Source organism: Salvelinus fontinalis, chromosome 13 (genome assembly GCF_029448725.1).
Source record: "Salvelinus fontinalis isolate EN_2023a chromosome 13, ASM2944872v1, whole genome shotgun sequence".
NCBI classification, from domain to species: domain Eukaryota; kingdom Metazoa; phylum Chordata; class Actinopteri; order Salmoniformes; family Salmonidae; genus Salvelinus; species Salvelinus fontinalis.
This window is the reverse complement of record NC_074677.1, coordinates 52,023,279-52,045,695: the sequence shown is the minus strand read 5'-3', so window position 1 is coordinate 52,045,695 and position 22,417 is coordinate 52,023,279. Positions and strand designations below refer to the sequence as shown.

At 44.2% G+C, this 22,417-nt stretch overlaps 1 protein-coding gene across 2 annotated transcripts in view; it reads left to right on the top strand.

Moving 5' to 3' along the window:
• The window catches only part of LOC129868957 (serine/threonine-protein kinase PAK 3), a 55,733-nt gene that overhangs the window by 10,984 nt on the left and 22,332 nt on the right, over positions 1 to 22,417 (top strand). For both annotated transcript variants that reach the window (XM_055943336.1, XM_055943335.1), the window contains exon 2: positions 21,231 to 21,424. In XM_055943336.1, coding sequence (XP_055799311.1) covers positions 21,253 to 21,424 — 172 coding nt within the window. In that variant the 5' untranslated portion in view covers positions 21,231 to 21,252. The remainder of the gene's footprint in view (positions 1 to 21,230; positions 21,425 to 22,417) is intronic.

Here is a 22,417-nt window from a genome sequence, read left to right as displayed (position 1 = left end):
ATGTTTATTAAGCCTTCACAGAAGGCAGGAATCGAAAGAACTTAACTAAATAGGGAGCTGATGAGACCAGGTGAGAAACAAACACAGGTGAAATAAATGAACAGAAATGAAAGACAGGGCTACGTTCCAGAACACAAAGAAAGAGGGCTACGTTCAAGAACACAAAGAAAAATAACACAAGGTAGACTAAGAAAATAAAAGCAGAACCTTACACAAACTGGAAACCGCATATCCTGAGGCTGTATTTATTGTAGCTTTAAAACTTCTTATGGCTGAAATCCCGCTAATGGGATCGATATGACAACAGCCAGTGGAAGTGCAGGGCGCCAAATTCAATCAACAGAAATCTCATAATTAAAAGTCCTCAAACATACAAGTATTATACACCATTTTAAAGGTAATCTTGTTGTTAATCCCACCACAGTGTCCGATTTCAAAAAGGCTTTACGACGAAAGCACACCAAACGATTATGTTAGGTCAGCAACTAGTCACAGAAAAACACAGACATTTTTCCAGCCAAAGAGAGGAGTCACAAAAAGCAGAAATAGAGATAAAATTAATCACTAACCTTTGATGATCTTCATCAGACAACTCATAGGACTTCATGTTACACAATACATGTATGTTTGTTCGATAAAGTTCATATTTATATCCAAAAATCTCAGTTTACATTGGCGTATTATGGTCAGTAATGTTTTGCTTCCAAAACATCCGCTGATTTTGCAGAGAGCCACATCAATTTACAGAAATACTCATCGTAAATGTTGATGAAAATACAAGTGTTATACATGGAATTATAGATCCACTTCTCCTTAATGCAAACGCTGTGTCAGATTTCAAAAAAACTTTACAGAAAAAGCACACCATGCAATAATCTGAGTACGGCGCTCAGACACAAAAACAAGCCATATACAGGTACCCGCCATGTTGTGGAGTCAACAGAAGTCAGAAATAGCATTATAAATATTCACTTACCTTTGATGATCTTCATCAGAATGCACTCTCAGGAATCCCAGTTCCACAATAAATGTTAGTTTTGTTCGATAAAGTCCATAATTTATGTCCAAATACCTCCTTTTTGTTCGCGCGTTTAGGTCACAAATCCAAATTCATGAGGCGCAAGCACTAGGTCCAGACGAAAAGTCAAAAGGTTCCGTTACAGTTTGTAGAAACATGTCAAACGATGTACAGAATCAATCTTTAGGATGTTTTTAACATACATCTTCAATAATGTTTCAACAGGAGAATTCCTTTGTCTTTAGAAATGCAATGAAACGCAGATAACTCTCACGGGCGCGCACGAGACTGAGCACATGGCACTCTGCCAGACCTCTGGTTGAAACAGCTCTCATTCTCTCCTCCTTCACAGTAGAAGCCTCAAACAAGGTTCTAAAGACTGTTGACATGTAGTGGAAGCCCTAGGAAGTGCAATCAGACCAAATTTACACTGTATCTTGGATAGGCAAAGAGTTGAAAAACTACAAACCTCAGATTTCCCACTTCCTGGTTGGATTTTTCTCAGGTTTTTGCCTGCCATATGAGTTCTGTTATACTCACAGACATCATTCAAACAGTTTTAGAAACTTCAGAGTTTTCTATCCAAATTTACTAATACTATGCATATCTTAGCTTCTGGGCCTGAGTAGTAGGCAGTTTACTCTAGGTACCTTATTCATCCAAGCTACTCAATACTGCCCCCCAGCCATAAGAAGTTAATAAAGGAAATCTAAGGAAAACACTACCGAAGTTCTATGACATCTCCTGTGCTACTCGCTCATCGAGAACTTTGGACCATTGCTACTCCCTCTTCCAGGACGGCTCCCACTTCCCCACCTTCCCTTTGGCAAATCAGATCATGCCTCCATTTTGCTCCTCCCCTCCTGTTGCCAGAAACTTAAACAGGATGTACCCGTGGTAAGGAATGTTCAACATTGATCTGACCAATCGGAATCTATGCTTCAAGATCGTTTTGATCACATGGACTGGGAAATGTTCAGGGTTGCCTCTGAGAATAGTATTGACGAATACACTGACTAAGGGATAGAGTTCATCAGGAAGTGCATAGAGGATGTTATTACCACTGTGATGATTAGAACTTATCCAAACCAAAGACCGTAGATAGATGGCCACATTCGCGCAAAACTGAAAGTGCGAACTACCACGGCAAGGTGACTGGGAACATGGACTTACAGACCAGCTATGCCCTCCGTAAGGCAATCAAAGAGGCAATGCGACAGTACAGGAACAAAGTGGAATCACAATTTAACAGCTCAGACACGAGATTTATTTGGCAGGGACTTCAGACAATCACAGATTATAAAGGGAAATCCAGCAACATCGTGGACACTGACGCCTCGCTCCTGCACAAGTTAAACACCTTATTCGTCCACTTTGAGGAAAACACAGAGTTACCAACATGGGCCACTGACGCTAACAAGAACTCTGAACTCTCGTTTTTCATGGCCAACTTGAGTAAGACATTTAAGAGTGTTAACCCTTGCAAGGCTGCCGGCCTCCCAAGCTGGGTCCTCAGAGCACGTGCAGACTGACTGGCTGGAGTGTTTACGGACATATTCAATCTCTCCTTATCCCAGTCCGTTGTCCCCACTTGCTTAAAAATGTCCACCATTGTTCCTGTACCCAAGAAAGATACCTGGGGAGGACTGCCACCAGTCCTCCCTAGGTAACTGAACTAAATTACTATTGCCCTGTAGCACTCACTTCTGTCATCATGAAATGTTTTGAGAGGCTAGTTAAGGATAATATCACCTCCACCTTACCCGACACCCTAGACCCACTACAATTTGCATACCACCCCAACAGATCCACGGATAACACCATTGCCATCGCACTGCACACTGCCCTTTCCCATCTGGACAAGAGGAATACCTATGTGAGAATGCTGTTTATCGACTACAGCTCTGCCTTCAACACCATAGTGCCCTCCAAGCTCATCACTAAGCTCAGGGCCCTGGGTCTGAATCCAGTGCAACTGGGTCCTGGACTTCCTCACGGGCCGACCCCAGATGGTGACGGTAGGTAACAACACCTCTGCCATGTTGATCCTCAACACGGGGGCCCCACAAGGTTGCTTGCTTAGCCCCTGTCCCTCAACATCAACAAAGGGAAGGAGCTGATCGTGGACTACAGGAGACAGAAGATGGAGCCTCATCGACGGGGCCACAGTGAAGAGGGTGAAAATCTTCAAGTTCCTCGGTGTGCACATCACTGAAAACCTGAAATGGTTCATCCACACAGACAGTGTGGTGAAGAAGGCGTAACATAGTCATTGACACTGATCACTTTTAATAATGTTTATATACTGTTTTACCCACTTTATATGTATTCTAGTATATATTCTGTATTCTAGTCAAGGATCATCCTATATAACTACTGCTGTACACACCTTTTCTATTTATATACTGTCCAAACTGTCTATACACATCATTATATATATATATTATATTTTTAAAATCTGGACAAGAGGAATACGTACAGAAGCCCATTATCAGCAACCATCACTCCTTTGTTTCAATGGCACGTTGTGTTAGCTAATCCAAGTTTGTCATTTTAAAAGGCTAAGTGATCATTAGAAAACCCTTTTGCAATTATGCTAGCACAGCTGAAAACTGTTGTTCTGATTAAAGAAGCAATATAACTGGCCTTTAGACTAGTTGAGTATCTGGAGCATCAGCATTTGTGGGTTTGATTACAAAATGGCCAGAAACAAATAACTTTCTTCTGAAACTCGTCAGTCTATTCTTGTTTTGAGAAATTAAGGCTATTCCATGTGAGAAATTGGCACGAAACTGAATATCTCGTACAACGCTGTGTACTACTCCCTTCACAGATCAGCGCACACTGGCTCTAACCAGAATAGAAAGAGGAGTGGGAGGCCCCGGTGCACAACTGAGCAAGAGGACAAGTACATTTGAGTATATAGTTTGAGAAACATACACCTCACAAGTCCTCAACTGGCAAGTTCAACGAGAGAGGGCCAGTCAACGAGAGCATACAGGTCGCAGTGGTGGGTAGTATATGGGTCTTTGGTGACAAAATGGATGGCACTGTGATAGACTACATCCAGTTTGTTGAGTAAAGTGTTGGAGGCTATTTTGTAAATGACGTCGCTGAAGTCGAGGATCGGCAGGATAATCAGTTTTACGAGGGTATGTTTGACAGCATGAGTGAAGGAGGCTTTGTTGCAAAATAGGGAGCCGATTCTAGATTTAATTTTGGTTTGGAGATGCTTAATGTGAGTCTGGAAGTAGAGTTTACAGTCTAACCAGACACCTATGTATTTGTAGTTGTCCACATATTCTAAGTCAGAACTGTCCAGAGTAGTGATGCTAGTCTGGCGGGCGTGTGCCAGCAGCAATCGGCTAGCCGGGAGATGGGCCTAGCTCCAGGCTAACTGGTGCTTGTTTCGGGACAGAGACGTTAGCCAGGAGTAGCCACTCGGATAGCAGCTAGCTAGCTGTGATGATCCGGTGTAAGGGTTCTTCCAGCTCTTACTGGATCATCCCCCTCCAAATGAATCGCCTCTCTGTGAATACCTACTCCCTAAACAACTGTGTGTTTGTGTGAATACCAGTATGACGAGTGTACAGTATTAACCATGGAAAGAGATCACTTTAACACAACTGACCCAGAAGAAATGCCAGGAATGATTTTCCTGTTATTATTTTATTATTTTGTGGAAAATGAGTTTGAGCGGTCATTGAATATAGAAACAATACTTCTATGTCTTTTTAGTTTATTTTTATCCAAGATGGCGTAGCAGTGTAGGCGTGTTTCGTTTCGTCCTCTCGTGTACTTTTTGTATTTTTTGTATATATATATATTTTTTTTTTCTATCTCTTTTCGATTTTTAATTCGATTATACCTTCCGGTAACCTACCTCACCCAATGTGATACGGAATCGCTATTATTTTTTAAAAACTTTGGAACACATTCAAGTACCCCCAGTAGCTAACCAGCTAATCAGCTACAAGCTATTTAGTCATTTTTAGCCACTCATTTTTAGCCACTGCTAGCAGCTTTTACCTTCTGCACAGACACCAGCCCTGTTATTAGCCTGGATATTACTCACCAATTTACCAGCATCGGACTGTCTCTCCACAACAACGCCGGTTTCCTGCCGTAATCCCTGAGCCACTACTTCTGATCCTCACAGCTAGTTTGCAGCTAGCGCCACTGCCACGAAGCTAGCACCAGTTAGCAAACAAAATTCTACAATACCTCTTTCGCCATCTGGCTTGGATTCTCTGTCGACACGGCGCCCCGCCGCACCACCACGTCTGGTCTGCCGACAAATACCCCATCCGCTGTGCCCTCAACCGGCCTCCGTCTGAGCAGACCCCCTCCGTCTGAGCAGTCCACCCCCGGGCTACTAACTTTAAACGCCGCGTGCTAGCGTAGTGGCGGCTTCCCTGCTCCATCTACGGCTGCCCCCTGGACACTATGATCACTTGGCTACATAGCTGATGCCTGCTGGACTGTCCATTAATTCACGGTACTCCATTCTGTTTATTTGTGTTTTAACTGTCGGCTCTGTGTTTTAACTCAGGCTCTGTGTGTAGTTAATCCGACCCTCTCTGCCTAGTCATCGCCATTTTACCTGCTGTTGCTGTGTTAGCTGACTAGCTGCTGTTATCTCACCTGTTGTTTTAGCTAGCTCTCCCAATCAAGACCTGCAATTACTTTATGCCTTACTGTATGTCTCTCTCAAATATCAATATGCCTTGTATACTGTTGTTCAGGCTAGTTATCATTGTTTTGGTTTGCAATGGAGCCCGTAGTTCCACTCCCCGTACCTCTGATACCTCCTTTGTCCCACCTCCCACACATGCGGTGACCTCACCCATTGTGACCAGCATGTCCAGAGATACAACCTCTCTTATCATCACCCAGTGCCTGGGCTTGCCTCCGCTGTACCCGTGCCCCACCATACCCCTGTCTGCACATTATGCCCAGAATCTATTCTACCACGCCCATAAATCTGCTCCTTTTATTCCTTGTCCCCAACGCTCTAGGCGACCAGTTTTGGTAGCCTTTAGCCGCACACTCATCCTACTACTCCTCTGTTCCTCGGGTGATGTGGAGGTAAACCCAGGCCCTGCATGTCCCCAGGCACCCTCATTTGTTGACTTCTGTGATCGAAAAAGCCTTGGTCTCATGCATGTCAACATCAGAAGCCTCCTCCCTAAGTTTGTCTTACTCACCGCTTTAGCACACTCTGCCAACCCTGATGTCCTTGCCGTGTCTGAATCCTGGCTTAGGAAGGCCACCAAAAATTCTGAGATTTCCATATCCAACTATAACACTTTCCGTCAAGATAGAACTGCCAAAGGGGGAGGAGTTGCAATCTACTGCAGAGATAGCCTGCAAAGTTCTGTCATACTTTCCAGGTCTATGCCCAAACAGTTCGAACTTCTAATTTTAAAAATTAATCTCTCCAGAAATAAGTCTCTCACTGTTGCCGCCTGCTACCGACCCCCCTCAGCTCCCAGCTGTGCCCTGGACACCATCTGTGAATTGATCGCCCCCCATCTAGCTTCAGAGTTTGTTCTGTTAGGTGACCTAAACTGGGATATGCTTAACACCCCGGCAGTCCTACAATCTAAGCTAGATGCCCTCAATCTCACACAAATCATCAAGGAACCCACCAGGTACAACCCTAAATCCGTAAACATGGGCACCCTAATAGACATTATCCTGACCAACTTGCCCTCCAAATACACCTCTGCTGTCTTCAATCAAGATCTCAGCGATCACTGCCTCATTGCCTCTATCCGCTACGTGTCCGCCGTCAAACGACCACCCCTCATCACTGTCAAACGCTCCCTAAAACACTTCTGCGAGCAGGCCTTTCTAATCGACCTGGCCCGGGTACCCTGGAAGGATATTGACCTCATCCCGTCAGTTGAGGATGCCTGGTCATTCTTTAAAAGTTACTTCCTCAGCATATTAGACAAGCATGCTCCGTTCAAAAAATGCAGAACTAAGAACAGACTGCCCTCGACCAGCACAAAAACATCCTGTGGCGAACTGCAATAGCATCGAAGAGTCCCCGCGATATGCAACTGTTCAGGGAAGTCAGGAACCAATACACGCAGTCAGTCAGGAAAGCAAAGGCCAGCTTTTTCAAGCAGAAATTTGCATCCTGTAGCTCTAACTCCAAAATGTTCTGGGATACTGTAAAGTCCATGGAGAACAAGAGCACCTCCTCCCAGCTGCCCACTGCACTGAGGCTAGGTAACACGGTCACTACCGATAAATCCGTGATAATCGAAAACTTCAACAAGCATTTCTCAACGGCTGGCCATGCCTTCCTCCTGGCGACTCCAACCTTGGCCAACAGCTCCGCCCCCCCCGCTGCTACTTGCCCAAGCCTCCCCAGCTTCTCCTTTACCCAAATCCAGATAGCAGATGTTCTGAAAGAGCTGCAAAACCTGGACCCATACAAATCAGCTGGGCTTGACAATCTGGACCCCCTATTTCTGAAACTGTCCGCCGCCATTGTCGCACCCCCTATTACCAGCCTGTTCAACCTCTCCTTCGTATCATCTGAGATCCCCAAGGATTGGAAAGCTGCCGCGGTCATCCCCCTCTTCAAAGGGGGAGACACCCTGGACCCAAACTGTTACAGACCTATATCCATCCTGTCCTGCCTATCTAAGGTCTTCGAAAGCCAAGTCAACAAACAGATCACTGACCATCTTGAATCCCACCGTACCTTCTCCGCTGTGCAATCCGGTTTCCGAGCCGGTCACGGGTGCACCTCAGCCACGCTCAAGGTACTAAACGATATCAGAACCGCCATCGATAAAAGACAGTACTGTGCAGCCGTCTTCATCGACCTGGCCAAGGCTTTCGACTCTGTCAATCACCATATTCTTATCGGCAGACTCAGTAGCCTCGGTTTTTCTAATGACTGCCTTGCCTGGTTCACCAACTACTTTGCAGACAGAGTTCAGTGTGTCAAATCGGAGGGCATGTTGTCCGGTCCTCTGGCAGTCTCTATGGGGGTACCACAAGGTTCAATTCTCGGGCCGACTCTTTTCTCTGTATATATCAATGATGTTGCTCTTGCTGCGGGCAATTCCCTGATCCGCCGCTACGCAAACGACATCATTCTGTATACTTCTGGCCCTTCCTTGGACACTGTGCTATCTAACCTCCAAACGAGCTTCAATGCCATACAACACTCCTTCCGTGGCCTCCAACTGCTCTTAAACGCTAGTGAAACCAAATGCATGCTTTTCAGCCGTCCGCTGCCTGCACCCGTACGCCCGACTAGCATCACCACCCTGGACGGTTCCGACCTAGAATATGTGGACATCTATAAGTACCTAGGTGTCTGGCTAGACTGCAAACTCTCCTTCCAGACTCATATCAAACATCTCCCTTCCAAAATCAAATCTAGAGTCGGCTTTCTATTTCGCAACAAAGCCTCCTTCACTCACGCCGCCAAACTTACCCTAGTAAAACGCCACCCGGGTCTCCCCATCGCAGTGCTAGCTGCGCCCCCAGAGTCTCTGGGTTCGCGCCCAGGCTCTGTCGCAGCCGGCCGCGATCGGGAGGTCCGTGGGGCGACGCACAATTGGCATAGCGTCGTCCGGGTTAGGGAGGGTTTGGCCGGAAGGGATATCCTTGTCTCAGTATGTAAATGTAATAAAATGTATGCACTCTACTGTAAGTCGCTCTGGATAAGAGCGTCTGCTAAATGACTAAAATGTAAAATGTAAAACTGACTATCCTACCAATCCTCGACTTCGGCGATGTCATCTACAAAATAGCTTCCAATACTCTACTCAGCAAACTTGATGCAGTTTATCACAGTGCCATCCGTTTTGTTACTAAAGCACCTTATACGACCCACCACTGCTACCTGTATGCCCTAGTCGGCTGGCCCTCGCTACATGTTCGTCGTCAGACCCACTGGCTCCAGGTCATCTACAAGGCTATGCTAGGTAAAGTGCCGCCTTATCTCAGTTCACTGGTCACGATGGCTACACCCACCCGTAGCACGCGCTCCAGCAGGTGTATCTCACTGATCATCCCTAAAGCCAAAACCTCATTTGGCCGCCTTTCCTTCCAGTTCTCTGCTGCCTGCGACTGGAACGAATTGCAAAAATCTCTGAAGTTGGAGACTTTTATCTCCCTCAACAACTTTAAACATCTGCTATCTGAGCAGCTAACCGATCGCTGCAGCTGTACATAGTCCATCGGTATATAGCCCACCCAATTTACCTACCTCACCCCCATACTGCTTTTATTTATTTACTTTTCTGCTCTTTTGCACACCAGTATCTCTACTTGCACATGATCATCTGATGATTTATCACTCCAGTGTTAATCTGCTAAATTGTAATTATTCGATTTATTGCCTACCTCCTCATGCCTTTTGCACACATTGTATATAGATTCTCTTTTTTTCTACCATGTTATTGACTTGTTTATTGTTTACTCCATGTGTAACTCTGTGTTGTTGTCTGTTCACACTGCTATGCTTTATCTTGGCCAGGTCGCAGTTGCGAATGAGAACTTGTTCTCAACTAGCCTACCTGGTTAAATAAAGGTGAAATAAAACAATAAAAAAATCAGATGAGCACCAGATGAGCAAGTGGACACTTTTAGTAAGTCAGCTGGTTAGGGTTATCGCTAAGATGAACACTCCACTTGCTTTGTAGTGAATGACCTTGGGATTCACTGGGATTTCAGAGTAAAAAGAGTTAATTACACACACACACACACACACACACACACACACACACACACACACACACACACACACACACACACACACACACACACACACACACACACACACACCCACACACACACACACCACATCCCACCTGCCACCTGTTCTGAGCTGCAGTTGAACTGTGGCTCATTGTGAATCTAATGGAGGTCTAGCGGCTGTATGCAAAGCAGGCCCAGTATCCCAGCAGCACCTAGAGGAGGGGGACTCAGGAAGGAACTCTGGGAGGAGGTGGAGCTTCTAGGGAGAAAGACTGATATATCAGTCAGAGGAACAGAAAGACAGATTATACAGAATCAGAATCACATGGAGTCAATTATCTATTACATTTCTAAGGGAATTGAATGAAAGAAGTTTAAATCTAAGAGCTTTCTTGTTCACGTACATTTCCCTCTTACATGATTATCTCTACATTATAGACATGAGGTAGCATTTACTCTACAAAAATACAACTATAGCCTATCGTTTGTACCCAGTGGATCAGTGTGGACCTCAGAGAGTTTTGGAGCTCTCTACCTTGAGACTGGTCCCTCTATTGGCCCTGGCTCCATCAAAGAGAGCCGTTGTTGTCAGCTGAACCCAGGACTGTTTTCTCTCTGTCTGTTCAAGTGAAGAGGAGGATAAAATAATCTTTTCATTCCTTCAATGACTTCTGCAGAACAACTGTTTCCGTGGTGACCTTGACAGGGAAATCACGCGAGAGGTGAGGGTTTGGGCTTTAAAGAGATGACATCTGCTGTGGTTTGGCCTGTGTGTGGTGGTCTGCTCTCTGCTGTGATCAGGGTCTGTGCTGTGCGCCCTCCCCTGTGCTGTGAGGAGAGAGCGTATGGAGAAAAAGGCTGTTGTTTTGACACGTCATTTTAGGCTTTGAAGTAACGCGTGTCTGAATACAAATGTACAAAATTAAAATAGGGATTTATTGTCGTCCAACATTTTCAGAACTACGTAAAGCAATCAGAAAATACTCCAATCCTGCAGAAACATTCTACACAGCTAGTCATCCTAGTCTCAAGAGGTGATGATTGGTTATCCTAACAGCTCCCCCCTGTAACAGAGCAGAACTGGATATGCCTCTTCAACGTCCACAACAGACCCATTCCCCAGTTGGCCTGTCCCCCCTCCCCTCCACCAGCCCTAATGCTAACATAGAGCCATGAGCCTGTGCCAGATCTAGAGGCTGAGCCTGCCTATCCTGCTCAGTGAGGCTCAACTTAGGCAGGCTCCTACAGCCAGCCCTCCCCCATCCTCATCCACATCACTGGGCCAGCTCTAAATCACAGTCCTTCTACAGCTCCTCCTGCTTTAGCCAGGAAAATTCAGCATTAATGTTTGATCAGAGCCAAAGAGCAGGGAAAATAACAGCTCCTCCTGGATATAGTAATAGTTGAATAGGAAACATGCCCAGTAATATCTCAGATAATGGTGGGCCATGTACTGTATAGGCAGTAGGCAGTGGTGTGTTCGCTGGCTCCCTGTGGCTTTTTTGACACGTGTACAGTCCTGTTTCTGTCAAGACGGCATATTCTAATGTGGCAACCGTAATGCAAGCCCTGCTGAGCAAGAAGAGGAGGGGCAATTTAAGGCACGTTAGCCTCATGTTCCTGTTGCTACTTTTCTGCCGTTTTTTCACAGCTTGTGGTCTTAAATTGGCATCATGGCATCATTTTGATGATGCTGCATATCCACAGATGAATAATCCAACAGAGTACATTTAAAAAAAATAAAGTATTGCGCTATTTATTGATGAATCACAGAGAGAAGTCTCTTGATGACAGAGCGATTCTGTATTCCCTCCTGGGCAGTTGACATATTTAAGCATTACAAAAACCTCTTGTTATCTAACCCTACCATCGTGTACCAAGAAAAAAGAGAGTTGTTTGTTGCTTGCCGGTGCTGTTGTTTTTTTTAATGTTGGATGGGATCAGAGACGGAGAAACAGGAGATGCTCCTTAGGGGCAGTGCACTCATACAGTAAAATGTACACTAACTGCCTCCCTGCCTGTCAGCCTGCTGACATTACCCAATAAATAGGTCAGTGTTTTAACCTACAGTCAGTGAAGGATAAGGAATGTATGGGCGCCTGTGATACGTCCATCTTTAGCGGCCCCTGTGGACACTGACCACTCAGCAGTACTAAAGCATCCATTAGTCATGTGACTAGCCAAAGGGCCACACCCATGGGGGAGGGAAAGGAAGGGAACTTCCTGCAGTCAACCTGCTGATGACATCATACGTGTACAGCAGAGATATAGTTAACTAACAGTGCAAATGCTTTTACTTTCTATGTACTTATCCTTTAACTTCTAGTGCATTGATTCTAGCTCCCAGTGCTTACAGTATAGTGTATTGTGTGTTCCCTGATGAATAGATAGAGTACTCATTGAGTGTGCTTTATATTACAGACCCCAATGCCTGCGATTGTTGACACAAATCATAATTTTCATGAATATGCCCCGTGGCCTACACGCAGGTGTAGTCTTGATGATGTAGTCCTTGTAGAGGACCATGAGTCAGAGGTGCAATCGATGAAGCCCTGTGCTGCTGCCCTGTGGTCCTGTCTGTCTGTGGAGGAATAATGGGATGCATTCGCAAGTGTTGTTTTAATGACCTGCGGGCAGAAGGCTTTGAACTTCCTTTCACTTTGATTGGCTGACGAGATAGGGACCTGATTGGTCTGTGTTATTACTGTACTGGTCACATAAGGCCTGCGTCTGGGCTCTGGATATGAACTACAGTACAACACTGCTCTATTATAGTGACCTAATGAAAAGCACAACTGTTTTACCACAGGTAGTGTAGACGGTCTCTCAACATGGCGCCTGCTTTTACGTAACAAGGGCAATGACTGATGACATCATGGTAACCACAGGATTGATGTCTTTCTCAGAGGTAGGCTATTGAGTCTAGCATGGAATATTTCATGATTAACAGGACAGAGATACAGGGCCTAAGTTCCTCCAGGAACGAAGAGGATAAAGTAAATATGTTAGGTTAGAGACATTGGAAATCAGTGGATCTTTTCTGATCAAAGATACCGGGTAGCGTTAGCCGCTTGTGATCAATCTAACACCGTTTTTTGGGGGGACAAACGACAGTATGTTCAATTCAAAAAACTTCAAAGCTTAATTTCAGTATTTCAGTTGTACTCTCAGCTGTTCCCAGATAGTGTGCAGGGTAACCATACTGCAGGGCGGGAGACAGACAGTTTCACTTTTACAGAATAGAGGACTAACGACCTCTCACTCCTCGTGGGGAGAGTAACACAATCTAACAGAAGCCCTCATGTGCATTCAGGTATATCCAGAAAAACTGCTTCAAATGGGGAATATACTGTAGCGTGACTCACCACACCCAAACAAGTGTAGGAACGAGCTTTGTGGTGACTGTTTCAGTCCCACCCACATTAAAAAATACTATTGTTTACATATCAAACTGTAGTATATACTATAGTATTCACTGCAGTGTTTTTACATTACTGTAGTATTTACTATAGTGTTTTTGTTTTACTATCTTTGACATAGAACTGGGGCTTCCTTCTTGAGGAAACCAACTGGACATGGACTAAAAGACAACCTTTTCCATAACCTGTAGGCAACACAATATATGGTCTGTACTTGGCATGTAGGTTTCTCACTCATGGGTGGCACAAATTGGGCTATGGGGGAGAGAAATGGGTGGGGTATATGCAAATGTCATATTAGCATATCGACAAGGTCTGTACTATAGTATTCTACAGTATACTACAGTTTACTACAGAATTCTACAGTAGGCCTGAGTACTACATTATCGAGGGTTACTACAGTGTGTAGTATAGTATGTTGCAGTTTACTACTAAATTCTACAGTAAGTTCTACACATGATCGAGGGATACTACATTGTGTAGTATAGTATTCTACAGTATACTACGGTTTACTACATAATTCCACTGTAAGTACTACACTTGATCGAGGGATACTACAGTGTGCAGTATAGTATACTACAGTATACTACAATTTACTAAAGTTTACTACAGAATTCTATAGTAAGTAATGCACATGATCGAGGGATACTATAGTGTGTAGTATACTACAGTTTACTACAGAATTCTATAGTAAATACTGTTGTATTCTATAGTAAACTGTAGTATTTTTTCATGTGGGCAAGGACATGGCTACTTTAGTGTCTTATCACGGAAAACACACCCTCTCTCTCACTCACTTACACCCACATATAATGTACATGCACACACTGCAGCACTTATCTGCTTTATGAGGTGGAGTCAGCCCATCTCCCCACACTGTGAGTGAACCACCTCTGTCTACCTCTCTGACAGACATAAATCAGGGGTTTCTCATGGGAATGATCTGACTTAAATCTAACAAACTGTTTTCCCATGCTGAGGCTTGATGATGTAACAAACTCCCCACAAACATTTAAATAAAGGCTTCTAATCCACACACACTCAAGCGCGCATGCATGCACACTACAATAGGGATGGGCGTGGTTAATTGAATATCTGGATGTACGAACGTATTTTTGTGTTCAATTACTTGGGGGTGGCAGGTAGCATAGTGGTTAGGGCATTGGACTAGCAACCGCAAGGTTGCAAGATCAAATCCCCAAGCTGACAAGGTAAAAATCTGTTGTTCTACCCCTGAACATGGCAGGGGCTGTTGTCATTAGGCCTATTTTAAGAACGCAAAACACTCACCAGAAAAACTTGTTACAGAATCAGTTCCATTATGGTGAAAATATTACTTCTCTTTCACTGTTGCTGTTAGCCAAACCACTGGAAAAAAGCAGCATGTCCTCTGTTTACCTCTGCCATTCATCGAGAGTCAATAGCAATTACTATCTGGGTAACTTAAAAAAAGTATGATATTAATCGAATAATCAAATCATTTAAAATCTGCATCCCTACCCCACACACACACACACACACACACACACACACACACACACACACACACACACACACACACACACACACACACACACACACACACACACACACACACACACACACACACACACACACACACACACACTTCAGATGGGAAACCTGGAACAAGATGGCGCCAACGATGGTCGCCCTGTTGCTAGCTCCAAACCAACATTGCAGGCTTTTGTTTATTTTAGTGTTATTTTTTACTTTAATTGATCAGAAAGTTTCCAGTATTATTTCCTATGACTGACAAGAACTTCTGGACATCAGATCGGAGATAACTCACCACAAGTTTGAATTTCCGGAGCTGGATCCTTTGTCTGGATTACCCGAAGCAGTTCCTTTCATATCTGGAGCCCTTTTTCCAAAAAGATGCAGCTGGAGAAGGATAAGGCGAGCTGTAGTACTAGTCCGATTTAAGTTAAAAGGGTAAACCACCCTCCGCTTCCTAGTATATTACTTGCTAATGTACAGTCACTGGAAAATTATCTTTGCAAGCTCAGAGCGCAGATTTACCTACCAGATAAATACGAGAGACTAACTTAACTGCCTCACATAGACTTGGATTTTGTGGGAGGTGCCTTGATCAGGCTATACAGCCATCAGGGTTTTCCAGACATCGCACGGACTAGGAAAAATTACTTTGCGCGAAAAACATAGGCGGAGGAGTATGTTAAAATCAACAACTCATAGTGCGATTGTAAGAATGTACAAAACCCTTAAGAGTTTCTGTTCCCCTGACCTGGATTACCTCACGATCAAATGCCAACCCCATTATCTCCTAAGAAAAGGCACCTGTGGTATGGTCTGTACAACGCTGGTCTGACCAATCGGAATCCATGCTACAAGACTGTTTTGTTCATGTGTACAGGGATATGTTCCAGGCCGCCTCTGGGAATAACATCAACGAATACACTGACTCTGTCTCTGGGTTCATCAGAAAGTGCATAGAAGATATTGTTCCTATAGTGACGATTAGAATATACCCAAAGCAAAATCCGTGGATAGATAGCAGAATTCACACAAAACTGAAAGCAAGAATCAACGCATTTAACCACGGCGACTGGAAACATGGACGGAGCACAAACAGACCCCCTATGACCGCCACAAGACAATCAGAGAGGCAAAAAGACAGTACAGGGAAAAAGTGGAATCGCAATTCAATGGCTGAGACATGAGACGTATGTGGCAGGGACTTCAGAGAGTCACGGATTATAAAGGGAAAAACAGCACACCTTTTTCACCCGCTTCGAGGAAATCAACACAGAGATGCCGACGTGGACCCCTGCTGCTCAAGAGGACTGCGGGTTCCCGATCTCTGTGAGTAGGACCTTCAAGCGTGTTAACCCTCACAAGGCTGCTGGCCCAGACGGCATCCCGAGCCACACTCTCAGAGCATGTGCAGACCAGCTGGCTGGAATGTTTACGGACATTTTCAACCTCTCACTATCCCAGTCTGTCATCCCCACTTGCTTCAAGATGGCCACCATTGTTCCTATACCCAAGCAAGCTAAGGTAACTGAACTAAATGACTATCGCCCAGTAGCATTCACTTCTGTCATCATGAAGTGCTTTGAAAGGCTAATCAAGGACCATATTACCTCCACCTCCATTGAACCACTACAATTTGCATACCGCCCCAACAGATCCACGGACAACGCAATCGCCATTGCACTGCACACTGCCCTATCCCACTTGGACAAGAGGAATACCTATGTGAGAATCGTGTTTATAGACTATAGCTCAGCTTTTAACATCGTAGTGTTCTCTATACTTGTCACTAAGCTTAGGGCCTTGGGTCTGAACTCCTCCCTGTGCAATTGGGTCCTAGATTTCCTGAGGGCCGGCAACAACACCTCCGCCACACTGATCCTCAACAAGGGGGCCCCACAAGGGAGTCTGCTCAGCCCCATCCTGTACTCCCTGTTCACCCATGACTGCGTGGCCAAGCACGACTCCAACTCATCAAGTTTGCTAACGACACGGCAGTGTTAGGCCTGATTAGCAACAACAATGAGACAGCCTCTGGGAGGAGGTCAGAGCCCTGGTGGAGTGGTGCCAGGAAAATAACCTCTCCCTCAACATCAACAAAATGAAGGAGCTGACCGTGGACTATGGGAGACAGAGGAGGAAGCATGCTCCCATCCTCATTGAAGGGCCACAGTGAATAGTGTCAAAAGCTTCAAAGTTCTTCGGTGTGCGTATCACTGAGGACATGGAACGGTCTCACCACACCGACAGCGTGGTGAGGACAACAGCGCCCCTACAACTTCAGTCAGCTGAAGAAATTTGGCATGACCCCTAGGACCTTCACGAGCTTCTACAGATTCTGTCGGGCTGCATCACTGCCTGATATGGCAACTGCACCGCCCTCAACCGCATTACTCTGTGCGGTCAGCCCAACGCATCCTGCCTTCCAGGACATTTACAGCACTCTGTGTCAAAGGAAGGCCAAGAAGATAATTAAGGACCCGAGCCACAGACTGTTTACTCTGCTACCGTCTGACAGACGGAGTGAGTACAGATGCATCAGTGCCAAGGCCGAGAGACAAAAAAACTGCTTCTATTACCAGGCCATCAGTCTATTGAACAGCTTCTATTACCAGGCCATCAGACTGTTGAACAGCTTCTATTACCAGGCCATCAGACTGTTGAACAGCTTCTATTACCAGGCCATCAGACTGTTAAACAGCTTCTATTACCAGGCCATCAGACTGTTGAACAGCTTCTATTACCAGGCCATCAGACTGTTGAACAGCTTCTATCACCAGGCCATCAGACTGTTGAACAGCTTCTATTACCAAGCCATCAGTCTATTGAACAGCTTCTATTACCAGACCATCAGACTGTTGAACAGCTTCTATTACCAGGCCATCAGACTGTTGAACAGCTTCTATTACCAGGCCATCAGACTGTTGAACAGCTTCTATTACCAAGCCATCAGACTGTTGAACAGCTTCTATTACCAAGCCATCAGACTATTGAACAGCTTCTATCACCAGGCCATCAGACTGTTGAACAGCTTCTATCACCAGGCCATCAGACTGTTGAACAGCTTCTATTACCAGGCCATCAGACTGTTGAACAGCTTCTATTACCAAGCCATCAGACTATTGAACAGCTTCTATTACCAGACCATCAGACTGTTGAACAGCTTCTATTACCAAGCCATCAGACTGTTGAACAGCTTCTATCACCAGGCCATCAGACTGTTGAACAGCTTCTATCACCAGGCCATCAGACTGTTGAACAGCTTCTATTACCAAGCCATCAGACTGTTGAACAGCTTCTATCACCAGGCCATCAGACTGTTGAACAGCTTCTATCACCAGACCATCAGACTGTTGAACAGCTTCTATTACCAGGCCATCAGACTGTTGAACAGCTTCTATTACCAGACCATCAGACCATTAGACTGTTGAGCAGCTTCTATTACCAGACCATCAGACTGTTAAACAGCTTCTATTACCAGACCATCAGACTGTTGAGCAGCTTCTATCACCAGACCATCAGACTGTTGAACAGCCATTACTAGCCATCTACCAGGTTATGCACACTCACTCACACAAAACACACACAAGCTATCACACACACTTCATACTCACAAACACACACACATACACACTCACCCACTCACACACAGCAAACACTGCTGTCCCATGTCATAGAGACATTGAACCACTGGACACTTCCCGTTTCACAGTGTTTCACAAAAACTGTATTCCTGCAACGCTTGTGATTGTTTTCACCTTTCATTTATGCCCTTTCTTGCACTAGGATTTTTTGCGCACCATGATGTTCTGATAAACATATCTTTTTTTCCATTCAAGCCTCAGTTTTGGATTTATTCATTTTTCGACAGTGTGCAGGTCTCCATCTCTTTCAATACTGTATTCCCGACATAGCTCATTCTAATAGTTCTACTACTGTACTTTGTATTTAGTTACCCTGTTTTACACACCGCATATACTGGATTCTTGATATAGCTCACTCTAATATATCTGCTAATGTACATATAATTCTTAGTACATCTGGTGTAAATTCATCCTCTGTATGTGCGTATAGATTGCATTTTGATTAATGTTACAGTGCTATCTGATTTGTTAATTGGATTCGTCCCGACGTTCATTTTTCATTTCTTGTTGTACTTTCTTGTACTTTTTTTTATTTTTTACATTAATAAAATGATTTGTGAACTTGTTTGACGTTTTACTGTATTTTTAGGCGCTAGTAACATAAGCATTTCGCCACACCAGCTATAACATCTGCTAAACTGTATACGCGACCAATAAGCTTCGATTTGATTTGACACACACAGACAGACATTTGCAAGTGGACCGGGAGTGTATCCTGTGCTGCCTGGTGGCCTTTGTTCACTAATGTAGGTCTCCAGTCTAAGAGGCTGTGTGGCCCTGAGACATTTGGACTGTAAATCACATGATGGGCCTCAGGGCGAGGCTGTGAAAAGAGCCTAAGATGGAGGATGGAAGGCTTGAGGATGAGGGAGGGGATGAGAGATATGAACATGTAGCCCAGCTCTCACTCTCCATATCCCGGTTGCGATTTCACAGTCAAACAAAGTCATTGGACATCATTAGCACCATTCCAGCGCCAAACAGCTCATTAGCTCGCATCCTTCTAACAGCCTGAGAAAAATGTGCTGTCTCTTGAAGGTTGCGCTTCATTGACTTTCACTTGTTTACGTTGGGAGAGGGAATTACCCTAATTTAACTGAATCTGTAGCTGTTCTCCTCATCTCAAACTGTAGTCAACAGGGTTCAGGTTGACAATGAGTATACTGTCTTGAGCCTAAACTTAACTTGCACAGATGAATCCCCATAGATTCTTCCAGATGGCTATCCCATCTTTCTCCGGGAGACCTCTCCACATTACCTAAATAGGCCAATGTTCCTGATGTAGTTGGAATCCCTAACTAGGGGTCTGCTCTACTGCAAGCTGCAGATCTGTGTCACTGTCCTGTATGCTGCTGCCATTCCTAGAGGGCCTACTGTTTACTATGCAGAGCATGCTCCTGTCACTCTCATTATATTACCCTGGTCCAGGAGAGGGCTTCAAAAGCCCACAGCTGCAATAACAATGTAACAGAGCAGCAGAGAAAAATAAGAAACTCTGTTGGAACCTCTGCTTCATATGATATTACTGTCCTAACCTTAGCTCCTAACCTAGGCCCTACCCTTACTGGGCCCTACCCTTGCTGCAGCTGAGCAGCCATGCCCTATAACACACATTCTAAATCGCTGGCCCAAACGTCCGTCTCACATATTCACATTTAGAACAGAGATGCCTAAGAGGATGTTGTGTGAAGTGTAACAGGCACAGCAATGGAATGGAACACAATGTGACATACACTGCAAATGGTGATGTGTTTCTGGAACATGTTTCGTCGTGGGCCTACATAAACATTGATCGATTTGAATGCCAAGTGTGTTTTAATAACTGGGAGCGTCTGTTTGTACTGAGGCTTGGTTGAATCTCTGATTATCAGGTTACACATGGAAAATACTGTATAGGCTGCAACTGCAATAGTACAGTAGTCCAGGATTTTACATCAGGGATGTAACGGTTTGGCTATGCTGAGGACTAAACATTCTGTTTACAGATGCTTCCTAATGAAGTCAGATGTGTGTACTAGGGGACTTATCTTCCCCTAGATGAATGTAAGTCGATGGGCTGCAGTCTCCATACTATACACTTTCTTGTCAGTTTCTGTCCATCATCTCAGCAGACGATGATCTCAGCAAAGATCCGTAATCTACTTGGAGCTTCTGTTGAATGTAGTTATTTAGATTTAAACATGCTTTTGTAGCTAGATGTTTTTCCAGTCTGTAAATCTTGTGATTGGATTGTTTTTCCCTCTGGCACACGGCAGATCTAAAACATTACACAGAGTAGTTCCTGAACACAGAGTAGTTCCTGGACACAGAGTAGTTCCTGAACACAGAGTAGTTCCTGAACACAGAGGCCTTCCTTCAAGAAAAAGCTTAGGAACCAGAGAGTGAAACTATGACAGGAAGTTGTAGGTCTAAGTAAAGACAGATTATGGGATATTGTGCCCCCCTGGAGCACAGAGAGAGCCCTTCTTGTGACCCATGGAGATTAAAACACACTGGCTTGAGGCTGCTCATGCCTCTACTGACAGCAAAGATTACACAGTGAGGGGGAGACAGACAGCCATCCAAAGACTATTACCTTGTAGAGTTTTGTTGAACGCCTGACAAAGTCTTACAGTATTTGTACTCAAGTTCAAAACCATTACACCATTCCTCACATTTCTTGATTTAGTTATTTGTAATGAAAAAAAAACTTTAAATGTGGGATGGATGTTGATCTGTTTTAAAGCCCGCAGTGTGCAGAGGGAGTGGTGGATTTCGAGTATATTTTGATATTTCAGAGGAGAGCCTGTAGGCATGGCTCTCTTCTCTCTTTCCACTTTGATCCTAAGAATCCCTTACTTTATTTTCTATCATAGCCTCATGCTAAACTTCCCTCTCTCTTGTTTTTCCCCTTTGTCCTAGGATACTGTGAGTGTTACTAAAGATGTCCGATAGTGTCGATATTGAAGAGAAACCGCCAGCCCCTCCCTTGAGAATGAACAGTAGTTCCCGAGACTCTTCATCAGTGAATCACGGCTCCAAACCTCTCCCAATGGCTCCTGAAGAGAAGAACAAGAAGGTTCGCCTGCGCTCCATCTTCCCTGGAGGAGACAAGAGTGAGTAGACATCTGTATCACCCTTTACTGTAGTATAGAACTAGAGCCCTGAGTATGTCCTTAACCACGTCATCTAAATATGAAAAAACCAGGCCTGGAGTTCTTTTGGGTTTCCACGAAACCCGAGACATCCTCACTGGCTCACGAGGTCAAGTGAAAACAAGGAACCCGTTGATCAGTGATAGAGTAACATCACTGTTTTATTAGGGTTAGGAGCCCTCTCTGAGCTATGCAATTTGGGATATGGGTATTGTATTTATTTTTAGCTCTGCCCTCGGCAAAAAAGTGAAACAATCTCAGTTATATAAAAGTTGCTAGAGCCATATAATCCTTGTAAACACAGTTGTTATTCTAAAAATATTGAAAATCACTGTTCAAGAATAATGACACCGATTTTAACGTACAGTGCATTCGGAAAGTATTCAGACCCCTTGACCATTTCTACATTTTGTTAGGTTACAGCCTTATTCTAAAATGTATTACATTGTTTTTTCAATCGACACACAATACCCGATAATGACAAAGCAAAAATAGTTTTTTATTAAAAATGTCAAACTAAAAAATAACATTTTATAAACAGTACCAGTCAAAAGTTTGGAAACACTTATTCATACTCATTCAAGGATTTTTCTTTATTTTTACTATTTTCTGCATTGTAGAGTAATAGTGAAGACATCAAAACTATGAAATAACACATATGGAATCATGTAGTAACCAAAAAACTATTAAACAAATAAAAATATATTTTATATTTGAGATTCTTCAAAGTAGTCACCCTTTGCCTTGACAGCTTTGCACACTCTTGGCATTCTCTCAACCAGATTCATGAGGCAGTCACCTGGAATGCATTTCAATTAACAGGGGTGCCTTGTTAAAAGTTAATTTCCGGAATTTATTTCCTCCTTAATAAGTTTGAGCCAATCAGTTGTGTTGTGACAAGGTAGGGGTGGTATACTGAAGATAGCTCTATTTGGTAAAAGGCCAAGTCCATAT